Source organism: Lonchura striata, chromosome 3, assembly GCF_050655825.1.
Source record: "Lonchura striata isolate lonStrDom1 chromosome 3, ASM5065582v1, whole genome shotgun sequence".
NCBI lineage: Eukaryota > Metazoa > Chordata > Aves > Passeriformes > Estrildidae > Lonchura > Lonchura striata.
The window spans coordinates 31,462,817-31,475,828 of record NC_140705.1 but is presented as its reverse complement, the minus strand read 5'-3'; the positions used below and the strand labels follow the sequence as shown (position 1 = coordinate 31,475,828).

Sequence of the window (13,012 nt, the reverse complement as noted above, 5' to 3'; positions counted from 1 at the left end):
AATAATGATATAAAAAAAACTCTTGAGAAAGTAAACCAGTATAATTAAATTTGATCATAGTATCTATAAAATCTAAGAACACTGGTATGCTTCAATTATTAGATATCTCAGCTAACAATGACTGCCTCTAAATGCACACAGGACTTTCTAACACTTCAACAGAAATTTAAACTTCTATTGTACCAGACTGAACTGGTGCCCCATTAATACTGTAAGCAACTCTTCTTTGCAAAAAGAGTCCTAACGGCAATTCAGATTAATTATTTCTAAAATGAATGCTAAGTTACTAAAAATCTAAATAGCTGCTTATTAGGCATAAATAATCTATCTTCTAGAAAACAGTTCAAGCAAGGAACTACTACTTTTATCCCACATAGTTCAAACTTAGGGTAATATGTAATCACCAAAGTAAAAATCAGAGGGAAAAATACCAGAGGCATATATTACCTGAACACTGAAGCTGAGAGAGGATCTGTCCTCCTTCAAAGTGGTGACTTGTCATCTTCAGATTAGGTTTGATACAGCGAATAAAGCTTGACCCCTATGACCAAAGCAACAAGTTAGCAAAATACACAGATTTGTAAAACTCCTAAAATAACAGTTAATGATTTAAGACTTATGAGTGGGGAGAAAAAAAAAGATACAAAACAATAGTATTCTAAGAGAGAAATTACCATAGAATCATGGAATGTAAAGGGCTTGGAATGGGCCTTAAAGATAATCAAGTCCAAGCCCCAGTCTTTTTCTCTCACATATCAGTAACCTTGGTCTTGATGTAACTGATCTCAGTGCTCAAGCTATTAATTGGATCCTTAATTCTGTTGAATTTTCACTCAACTATTCTCCTTAACATATATACAATCTATGATTTATGACTCTAGATCCTACTACACTCAGTATCTTCCACAGTCTCAACACTAAAATGCTTCAGAGTTCACATCAGCAAACATGCTACCAGACTCCATCAGAATCATGCCAGATGAACCTGACCTTCCTTAACTTCTACTTTTTACAACTTCCTTTGGCTCACAGCTTCAGTCTCCCTTCCCTGCTGTTGTTCCAGTCTCTGTTATGACCGTGTGTGCTATGGTTTTGACCACTGCCCTCTCTGATCATTTCACATTCATCAAGGATAACATTTTGCCAACCACCATCCAGTTATTCAGATTTTCCTGTAACAGGTGACTGCTAATGACAACTTTCCATATACTACAACAAAACTGGGACTGAGAAAACATAGTATTAATCCCAGTTTGTAGCTATTCTCTCTTTTTCCACCTCTCAGCTGAGAATAACACCTGCCAAAGGGAACTCTACATTAACAATATCTCCTTAATCATGGATAAGCTAAATTCAGTACAGCAAGCCTGGCCACACATTTTTTTCCCTGGACTGTGTTTCAGCTCCAGAATGTTCTGAGTGAAATAGATCACCCTTTAGACCGGCCTCATGACTACAGTAAAATCTTATATGCTGGCTATACTCCAAGTACCTCACTGCTTTGTTTCCCTTGATCTTCCACCCTTTTTCTTTTTTTGACATATTATAACCTAATATCTATAATTGGTTAGACATGTGGTCAAGAGAAACAACACTGTGGTCCTGCAACACCAAGTTCTAAAATAAAATGGCATGTTGTACATGGAGAATTTCACAAGCTATCTAATTACATCAGCTAAATTAACAAATATTCATTAGGGGACTCAGTTTCTTTGACCACATGTGTATTTACAGCCTGTCAAAAAAGCAAAATGAAAAAAAATTAATGACTTTATGGAATATAAAAACAGTAATTAATAAATTACTTCTTAGATAACTCATTTCTAAGAAACATTTCTAAATTTTCTGCAAACTAGTCATCAATGATAACCAGTGAACATAAAGAAGTAAAAGTGACAAAAAAGGAGCAGCACAGACAGATTTAACATTGCTTATTCAAATGTTTTAACTTTCATTCTACAACTTTTTTGAAGGTGGTGGGTTTTTCAAGTAAATCAATAACCATTACATGCACAGGAAGATGTTCTCAAAGTGCCATGTAGCTGCAAACTCTAAAGCAATCACTAATCACATTTATTTTAAGCCCTAATATTGAGATAATCTATTTTGCCTTATGTAGAAAAAACTGTGAACCTACATCTGTATATATACTTACAGTACTGTGAAGTTTCTCAAGTAGTAAATTTAACTGTGTCTGTAAAAGAAAACAGGTTTTTCAAGAGCCTTACCATGACATGTAGAAATATACACACCAAATAGAGGTACAGCATTACTGCATGCATGTTCATTGTTAGTGAGACAGAACTGATAAACCAAACATTCACCAATTTTAGTGGACAAAATCATGCAAGTGTGCATGTATAGCCTTGAGGAAATTGCTTGTATTTAATTGTACAACAATACTGCATGGACTAGTCACTTATTAAAACATAATTATTAAAAAAAAAAACATGCAAGTCCGTTTGGTAAAATAAAAAATAATGACCATATAATAAAATTATAAAAAAATAGACCAATCAGCAATCACTTTTAAAAAACACACTGAAAATTTGTGAAATCCCAAATTTCATCTATAACAGGCATCATTTGTATGTTAAATAATTAACACTAAGTGTATTCTTAGGCTTTTCTTCTGGATTTTTCTGAAATTATGCTAACATTTTCCTGCAATAATCTATTTTTATTTCCAAACTTCCAACTTTTTAATTCTCTGTAGATGACAAAAAAACTAGAATTTTAAAATTACATTTGCTGAGGTTGCATTTAAATATACTGTGATGAGAAAAGACTGCAATACTACTATTATTTGGAGTCAAGTCTTCAGGATAACCAGAGACTTAGAGCAATCAGAAAAAACAGTTTAGAGTTGCTATTGAAAGTAATTGGAAGGGACTTCAAATATTCCAAAACCACATCAGAAAAACAGCAATATTTTTACTTTAGAGGTGTGTCTGTTTTTCCACATAAATTACTACTGGGCCAGCCTTTCTAGTTTATTAGCAAACTTTAAGTGTATAGATTGCAGCAATACAAAATTCAGTATGTCTTAACATATTCATTTTCAGCACGAGAAGCAAAAGGATCTGACTTGTGACTTAATTTTTTTTAGCCAGATCTTTCAATTACCTTGAATCCAAGAAACAAGATTTGTATGCGTAGTGTGCATCACCTACAGCAGCCAGTTGTCCCTCTGGCAGATAAAATTGGTTTGGGATTTTCTTAACTGAACATGGATGTGGTTAGAAAGAGTGCCACAAGAAGCATGATAAACACTAATAACCTCTTGCTCAGTTTTTACTTAACACATACTCTTTATATCTCCACTTGACCATAATATGTTTTCTTAAGTCAGAAACACTTAAGTTTGTAATAGACAGACTGATTTCCATCAACAAAATACATTTCTGCTTGAGGAAAAATACCCCTTCCTTATACTCTGTGATTTACCAAGAAATAAGCTAGAGACATTCTCAGGTGAATTTCTCCAACAAAATGCATAGATGAGTAAAACATATTGCTAAAACTACTGCTTTTTGAATTGTCACAATTTAATTCATTATTAGCATAAGGTAAAATCATCTCAAATAATCTTGAAGAGATCCGATGATAAATTAATCATTATTTTCTCAACTGATTAATGAGAATTAATTTTAATTAGTTATAAGGAAGGGATGTGTGAAGGATTTCATAAAGAGAAATCCCTGCAACATCATCTAATAATTTATATAATTAGAGGAAGTTCCAATTTCAGAAGTTCAGAAGACTGACAAATTAATGCACAAAGGATTTTTATTCTTAAAGAGATGAAATATGTAGTAAGATAAAAGACCTTATTTTGATGTCATCTGAAGTGAAATTTTCAAGGCTATTAGTGTTCATCAGCATCACATGCTGTGTCTGGGAAGGTAACACTAAATGAATTACTGGAAGTAACACATACACTCAAAAATGCCATGAAACTGGAAAACATTGAAAAAATTATAGATTGATGGGCCAGATCCAAGGAGGACATTAGCTGTGTTCTAGGTGGAGAGATGAATACCAGAGTTCCAAAAGGAAATCCAAAAAAGTTCCCCACAGAATTTCTGCTTCACTTTAGAAATGCCTCCCTTTTAATTCACCTCTCCTTGGGCAGAGGTATAATGCACAAGACCATATCACCGGAAGGTAGGGTCCTAAATCCAAGAGAAATTGAAAATCCAGATGGAAGAAAGAGGAAACTATCTCAAAAGATTCCCCCAATGACTTCATTTTTAAAATACAGTTCTAAAAAGTTGTGGATCCTAGCTTCATTTAAAGCAGACTCATGGCTGCAGGATTTCCTCAGGACATGGCTTATCTCTATGCAACTTTTTAGATGACCTGATGATCATGTATTTTATATTAAAGCAATTGCTACACTTTAATTCAACAACCACTATAGAATTGGAAGAAGTTAAAAAGAATCATCAGAGCAAAACTCAAGGAAGCAGTCTGCTCAATTCCCAGTTAAATGCCAAAACTACTACCTTACAAGTCAGGCTCTGTATCCTACTCTTCCTGGCCCCATGAAAATTTTATTTCTGGCTACCTAACCAAACAACTTCAGAAGGGTGTAATGAGAACACCCTTTGTCAGACTGACCAATATCTTGGTGCTCACTACAGGAAATAAAATAGCCACAGAACACTGAATACAGTATAGACCTGAAGCAGAATACTATTGCTATAAAAAGCAAGTGTGATGCTACCATATACTTCCTGTTCTTCAGCCTCTGCATCTTTACAGAATAGTTCCAAATGCTAGCCACAAAATATGATTATGCAAGAAAGAATTTATCTTGCAGTCCTGATCCAGTACTTAACCTTGATATAGGGGAGAAGTGCAGAAACACTCTTCTGCTACTGGCAGTGTCTCAATCTACATGCAAGTATTTTGGATTATGTAAGATACTTGCATTCCCCAGGGACTGTGTAATGAGTCTAGCTAGGAACATGAAGTGGGTTTTGGTGGCCCTAGGTAAGGTAGCATACCAAAACTGTTTCAGCACCTGACTTGAAGGCATACAAATCTTTCATTGGATCTGGCCCAGATGTGTTGAAAAGAGCTCTTGCTGAAATTGCTGCAGCTCTACCAACTGTAAATCCACAAGACTGAAAAATTTACCTGCAGCCCACGATGTGCCTGCTTTTCATCTCTTAATTCCCCTACTGTTCTCTTTCTAGCCATCCTGAGCTGGAATATTCCAGCTAAAATAAAATTGCTGAACGAGAAAAGGATGCAGAAAACATTTGGAAAAGACAAGGTTTGAAGGTCAGCTTTATAACATCAGAAGAAAGGAGAAAATGAGGAGAAGCGTCAGATTCAGGTATTGAGAATAGAAACATTCAGCACATTCCTGTGTAAGCCATGACTAAGTATATATTTCAGAAAAGGAAAAACTATGGTTAGGTTAGGGATTGAATTTTGAGAGTTCGGCCAACTGTAGGGAATCAATACATCTTCTAGAAGGCATCATTACAATAGGATGGAATAACATATTTTGTCACATCTAGAATATTTTAAAGTCCACAGAATCCAAATTTAAATACCAAAATCTTTTGAATAAAGGCTTCTATGAGGCTTTGAAAGATTCTGACCTAAAAATCACTGTATAATCTCTGAAAGGACTATAATGAAATATACTTTTGACAAAAATGCATAGCATGTAGCTTAAATATACCAGTTTTTTATAATTCAACAGTAGAAAAACATCTATTTAACCAAATTTTCTTCTGAATCTCAAGTTACTACTAGTTCTCCCAACCTTAGGTTCTACTTAATTCAAGTAACATAAAATTGGCATATGTTACAAGAAGATAGGACTCTTTACTATATGATTTTACCTTGAATTTGTTGCCCACGCTGATGAAGCTGAGTTTGCCAGCTTTTTGTTTGGGATCCTTGTTGTTATTAGTGTTGGTCTCAAACAACTGTCGAACAAACTTATCCTTGGATTCACATATAAGAGATTGAAGAGACATGTGCAAAGCATCATTGTTTTTTTCCACAAATTGCATCTGAAAAGACAACCCAAGAGATAAAAGCACATTTGTTTTCCTATCCAAGTTACTTCCATCTAATTAGAAAACTAAAGGAAACACAGTCATATATTTAATTCAAAAATCAGCAAGAATACATGGGGTAAATATTAATATATTATTTCAAACAACTTTTCAGCTGGATACACAAAACCCTAATGCCAGAAAGAAAAGCCATTCTTAAGTTTGAAGGATGTTGTTGGAATTATGAAACCCAAAGAAAGGTCTGGCGCCTTTAAAGGGATCAGTTGTTTTTTTGTCAATGACTATCCTCCTTCCATTTCCAGCATTCAGCACATCATCATCTCCTGGGAGTTCTGAGAAGCTTAATTCTTCACTGCTTGTAATATCATTTAAGATCTATTGTGAAATGGGAATTAACATACACACTTAAATCTACACAGTTTGGAAAATAAAATGAAAACAGATTATTTTAAAAGTACTATGACTGTTTAGGAACACTTGATATAATAAAACATATGGTCGCTTCCTACAAACTTTATATCTCTGGTTTTGGATCACTAACTTTGAGAAGAACCATTACATTGAAACTCAGTGCTCAATACATTAGTATCCAATCTCACACTTACAAAATCCTCAATAGCTTTTGATGCAAACAATAGAGACTTGATATTAATGAAGAGATGACACCAAGACTACTTTGAAGAAAATGCCAATTTCCGCACATCCCAGAAAAGGGTGATAAGAATCAAAGGACTAACACAAGCCTCCAAAGTTTCCTTGGGCCATGAAGACACAAGAGAGGAATATGCATGCAGCCAAGTAAATAACCCAAGTAGCGTCCTTCATACATGCTGAAGTTATACAGAAACAACAAAGCCTTATGGATCTTTTATCTTAAACTTTCATTTTTGAAAATTGATGGTCTAGATACTGGCTTCAGGTCTTACAATGTTTTTGTACAATAAGTAATAGTCAAAAGAGCACAAGAATCTGGAATGTATTTTGAGGGTAGCAATTTCAGGTATTTTGTATTTTTACACAAACGAGTCCATTGACAGTAGAAATCGAAAACACAAAGTATGATGGGGATGGGTGTACGAGGATAATCATGTTTCCAAAAAGGTACTCTTCATTAACAATACTTTTATATCACATAGTTTATTCTTCTCCCCAGGATGTAAACACCTTTTGATGCAAAATTTGCAGTAGGTTGTGAATCAATATATATAATACTGACACCATTACCTATAGATTTGAAACCAACTTTTACACAAAACACATGTCATTAAAAAAGGCTGTAACCTGAAAAGTTAAAAGAAACTGTCAATTCTGTCAAATATACAAAAAATCTGTTTCAAAGTTAAGACATATCAATGTTTGAACTGCTGATCACAAGAAATTTTGTCATTTAAAAATAGAAAAAATAGAAAATAAAAAATAGAAAAAATAGAAATGTTCTACAAAATACAATAAACATAGTGTCCCATAGATAAAATTACCGTTTCATAGCATACTGCTCCTGCAAAGTGTCGGATAATGAAGCCTTCATCATCTCTGATATTTCTGTGAACAGCCAGTTTAGACTTTCTAGGAATCTAGAATTAAGAAGTTGAATTACAAAGGAGTATTGCAATGGAGACTAAGAAAAAGTTTATTCTTAGAGCACAACCATGATCTGCCAGGAGCACTAAGTGTTAAAAATCACATTTCCTGTAAGTACAATTGTGCTGATCATTAGCACTCCTGTCCAAATCATGGTGTTCTAAAAACCTAATTTCGAACTCTTCCACACTCTTAAATACATTGCATTCAAAATACATGTCATCAGGATTGCTAATACCAGCCATCTGATTTTGGTTGTGCCTTTAATCAAGTTTTCTTTATCATAAATTTGACAGCTAATGAATAATCTTGTTAGAATTAGACCAAAGCTCAAGAAACAGCTTTAGATGGTGTATCTTAACAGGCAAAAACCCAGCTGATCATAAACATACCATCAGAATGTTTCATTGCACAGCAACTGAGGAAAGCAGGATTAAGTGGAAACTTAACACAAGATAAACAGATGACAATTTTGGTAAATTAATTATTAATAACGGCTTACTTTGCTTGCATTTTTTCAGCTTTTTTTTAAATTTCAACACAATTCATGGATATAAATTGCAACAATTTGCCTTAATCTTCCAGACAGTGCTGTATATTAAAAAATAAGCAACAAAAAATTTTCCTAGTATGATTCCTATATTTATCTATGAAGTGCTAGCTAGACACTAGACATGAGTCAAAAGTTCGTCAAAGCAAGACATTTTTTAGAAGAAAAACAAAATAACTCATCTGATATGAAACAATCTAAATTAAAACATGTTTTTACTTCCTTTTTATGTTTTACATGTTAAAAATCAAAGGTAAGTGAAGAATATGGCTTTAGTTTCAGCAGGATATTAGAATTCCTTGAAGCCTTCAGTGAACCTTTCATCAAATCTAATAACCAAAGTTGTCCTTAACAAAGAGGTACAGACTGTGCAGACTGGGTGGTATGAGATTTCTTACGAAAGATTTTCATTAAATTGAAGTGTTACTATCAACTATTCCAAGAACTGTTTCATTAAAACAAGACAGGCAACAAAAATAAACCTACCGAGAGCCTGAAATGGTCCTTGTGTTTTTGATGCACAACTGAAGTAAAATGCTGGTCACTTGGTTGGGGAAGACGATTTTCTTCATCCAAAATATCCAGTACACCTACTAATTTTGCTTCAATCAAATCTATTAATAAAAAAAAAAACAACATATATTTATGGAAATTGAATATATCAACTTGTATCAGCACTGAACATTATACACCTAAATGCTGCTAATCTGACTCTCTACAAAAGTATCTTAAGAAAGCCATTAAACAAAATACAAGAAGTCATGGCAAATCAATTCTATGTATCTTAATACGTATGTATAGGATATCCATCAAATCTAGAAGTCCTAATTCTTGTGGAACATGGGAGAAAAAGATCAGGAACTGATTGTTTGATTTTAACTCTTGGTCTCAAGTTGAAATTAGCTGCCCAAAAAGTGCCCAAGTCTTCTTACAGTATGATCCTAGGTCTAGCTTCAATTGCTGGGGGATATTTTTTAGCTTTTCATCCACATTTCACCACATGTCAAAAATAAAAGGTTAATATTTCCATTTGACAACATGATTCAGTAAGAAGTAGAAATTTGTTTTAGGAAAGGCAGACCAGAATTGAGCATACAGTGGTGATTTCACAACTTTAACAACTGCATTGCCTTGATCTCTCACATATTCCAAAGCCCTTGAAAGCTGACATAGAAATTCATGTTCTTGAAACTATTAGACACAAACTCACAGTTTAGCAAATTTTTTCCATTCTCTATGAAACTGCTCATTTAAGAGGAATTTTTACTACAAACATTTTCCTGTGGAAAGGATGAAACTTCTAATGCTTGTACTGTAGAAATGCCTATGAACTCTTAAGACTGTGAATTGAATGAGGCTATACATAAAACCATAAAATTACTAGTGCTATGCATATTTCACCTCCTCTGCTTGAAGGTTTTTTCCTCATGACAGTAACAAAAAGCTTGGCAATTCAAGACGTACATACCTATACAGTCCTGATTATCAACATAACGAACTTCATTAACCCCCAGGCCTTCTTTCTGGTAAAGTTCTTGTTCCTAAAGTTACAAAAAAAAAGTAATTGAAAAGAGAAAACACTGCTCTTATTTTTTTTTTTTTTACTGAAAAGAAATCAAGAAAAAAATTATTTTTTCTAATAAACAAGAAGCAATTTTAAAAAATATAGCATGAATCAACACACATTTGAGAATTTCCTTACACAGCTTAATATATTCCAACTTTAACACTTTAGTGATAAGCCTGTTCACATCACTATTTTCATTAGGTATTAGCGATTATCCTATCTCTGGTTACCTCATTGCTGGTTTTCAAAAATCCACATTATTTTCTGACACAACCAGATGTTAAATAATATAGAAACAGTATGTCAAGTGATTTTTTTTATTCAAACATAATGTGTAATCTTATGAAAAGCAGTGCTACTTAAAGTATCTCTTCAGCAAAAAAAAAAAAAAAAAAAAAAATCCTCAAATATAACAGTAAAAAACCAAATCCTCTAATATAACATTAAATATGTCATACCTCTTTCAGAATTCTTTCATTAAAAAATTGCTGCAGTTTTTCATTACAGTAGTTTATACAGAATTGTTCAAAACTGTTGTGTTCAAAGTACTCTGAAAGACAGAAGTTAAACTTTTATGATAAAACTGTTCCAAGAGTTTAAATTAAATAGTAAATAAGAGAAGCTTCACAGTGTTAATATTTAAAGATGTATTCAGATCCATAGCCATTTCTTTCAGCAAAATGAAATCTTTTACAGATTTCCAAGCTGTACACAAGGCATCTAAAAATACTGCAGCAGATAATATTTTGAAGATAAATGACAGACAGTTGGCAGCACACCAAAGCAAGATGCTACCAGACAGTGAAATTGTACAAATACACCCTCATGCATCTATAATACAACAGGCTGGCAGTAGATTTCAAAACCCTAAAGACCTGAAAACCAAAGGCTGTTCCCCTGGACAACATTGGAAGGACTAGAGCACATCACAAAACATGCCCTGTTTTGGATTTTCAGTAAGTCAAAGACAGCAAAAGCTTTACAAGAACCATCAACACAAAAAAGAAAACCCTCCCACTCTTCATTACAAAATTTGCTATTGAATCTTTGGTGGGAAAAAGTGACAACTAAAAATTATTTTAAGTATACTTACCAAAACCAGCTATATCTAGAACTCCAATGAAGAAGGAAGAAGTTTCAAATGGGAAACACTGGTTTACCCTTTTCACTACATGATCAAACAGATGACTATACACGGTTTTAGCCAAGGCATCACGAGCATTGTTTGCTTGTTCCACTTTCAAGGGTACCCTAAAAACAGTAAGATACAGATCTTATTTTTCAGAATTCCTTACTGTGAAATGCTGAGATTAGACTCTAAACTTAGAAACAGCCTTTACAATACCATTAATTAGGACCTAAAAAAAAAAAAAAAAAAAAAAAAAAAAAAAAAAAACCTGATCTCTAGGCCTAGGGAGGAAACAACCTTGCCAAGTTAGACTATCTTACCTGTAAAAAAGAATAATGTTTTGCTACCATCAGTAGAAATGAGATTCAGATGCTTTCCTGTTTATTAGATAATTAGAAACTCTATTGACAATTTCCAGAGAAAGATATTTAAAATATATACATCACCATCTACAAAAAATATTTCAACTATTTATTTATTTATTATTTGTTTTGTTAGAATAAAGCCTATAGTTTAGTTTTTGCTCTGGCATCTTTTCTGTTCCTCACCCCATCACACCGGTGAGGATGCTGAGAGTGAGAAAGAAGCTGAGAGAAGATACAGCTGGGACAGCTGACCCCAACTGACCAAAGGGACATTCCCTATCATATGGCATCATGCTCAGCAATAAAAGCTGGAGGAAGAAGAAAGAGGGAAAAGGGAATGATTCTGTTAGTTTTAAAGTTTGTCTTCCTATTAACCACTACACTTGATGAAGTCTGCTATCCTGGGGAGCTGAACACTGACCTTCCAAGAGGAAGTGGAGACTAAATTCCTGCTTTTGCTTTGTTTGCATGTGTAACTTTTGCTTACCTGTTAAACTGTCTTTATCTTAACCCATTTATTTTCTCATTTTTACCCTTCCCCATCCCACTGGCAGGGAGTAAGCAAATGGCTACGAGGGGCTGAGCTGCCAGTTGGAGTTATACCACAACAACAGCTTAACTATACTGCATTATTTCCTTCACTTCCCAGAGTTCATAAGCACTAAACTAATAATTACTATTTTATTTTGTCAAGGATAATACTTCTGATTCAGAATCACGAAAGTGATGGAGATCACTTTCTATGGTGACTGGTAAGGCATGGAACCAGAGTCTCCATTCCCAAAGGACACTTGCAGCTACATTACATTTGATAGTAATTAGCTTTAACACACAATCTTGTCTTCCATTAAGGATCTATCTTAAGGTAATGAGTACTGACAGAAATCTCAGCTTATAAATAGAAGTAAGGTACCTTTGCATTCTGTTCTGAAACTTTTAAGAGATCAGAATACTAATTCCTGTCAGCTGCAGACCTATTACATAATATAATACATTAAAGTAATTTATGTTTTTCACTTACTTTTTTAAACAACATGACAAACAGCATGTATTTACAAAATGGTCCTAGTGCTCAAAATAGCAAATTCTGCCACTGTTAAGTACAATTCTAAAGACTGCACAAACCCTTCCTCTTAAATTTCATAGTATGCAATAAACACACATGGAAAGAAAATGTAACCCTGCAAAGCATTTTGCACAACTGAAAGTTCAGAACCACTAAACAAAGCTGAAAATGCCCTGAGACAGTAGATACACAAGAGCCCCATCACAAAACTGATGTTCAGAACAAGTAGCTTTCTTCTCTTGGCTTGCTTTCCCTCAACTCTTCCTTTCTTTGGTCTGCACAAAGACAAATGACTCTCATTCTTTCTCTTGTTTCTTGCCTGAACAGGAAAAGATAAATTCTCCTTCCTCTATTTCACCTTCTTTCCCTCTCCTGAATTTATCAGCTACTTGAATGGAATAGAGAAAAAGCACTTTGGTAAGGCTGCAAGAAAAACCCTTGTTGGCCTTCATGTCAATTTCTTCAGCAAGATTTCCATTGATCTAGAGTTTGAGGCCTAGGGGAAAGCGCGGATGGGGTAGATTTAGATTGCGGACAACTCCATGTAGTTCCCAAATATATTCCAGAACAAATTAATTAAAAAATGCATAATTTGCCCATGATTTGCAACAACTGAGGGAGAGAGCAGGTGAAGCGACATCCATCAATTACTGGCATCCAATATGGTTATTGGTTCATAAATAAAGTAGTCTGGATTAAGTAACCGTACC

General features: G+C 34.1%; 1 protein-coding gene across 7 annotated transcripts in view; it reads right to left on the bottom strand.

Annotated features, from left to right (window-relative positions):
- Positions 1–13,012, bottom strand: part of MYO6 (myosin VI) — a 103,243-nt gene that overhangs the window by 26,722 nt on the left and 63,509 nt on the right. For all 7 annotated transcript variants that reach the window (XM_085576413.1, XM_021553596.3, XM_021553605.3 and 4 more), the window contains exons 13-20: positions 10,836–10,993; positions 10,201–10,292; positions 9,644–9,716; positions 8,662–8,789; positions 7,523–7,618; positions 5,865–6,038; positions 2,156–2,194; positions 448–541 (exon numbers count right to left, since the gene is read on the bottom strand). In XM_085576413.1, the coding sequence (XP_085432539.1) occupies positions 448–541; positions 2,156–2,194; positions 5,865–6,038; positions 7,523–7,618; positions 8,662–8,789; positions 9,644–9,716; positions 10,201–10,292; positions 10,836–10,993 (854 nt within the window). The remainder of the gene's footprint in view (positions 1–447; positions 542–2,155; positions 2,195–5,864; positions 6,039–7,522; positions 7,619–8,661; positions 8,790–9,643; positions 9,717–10,200; positions 10,293–10,835; positions 10,994–13,012) is intronic.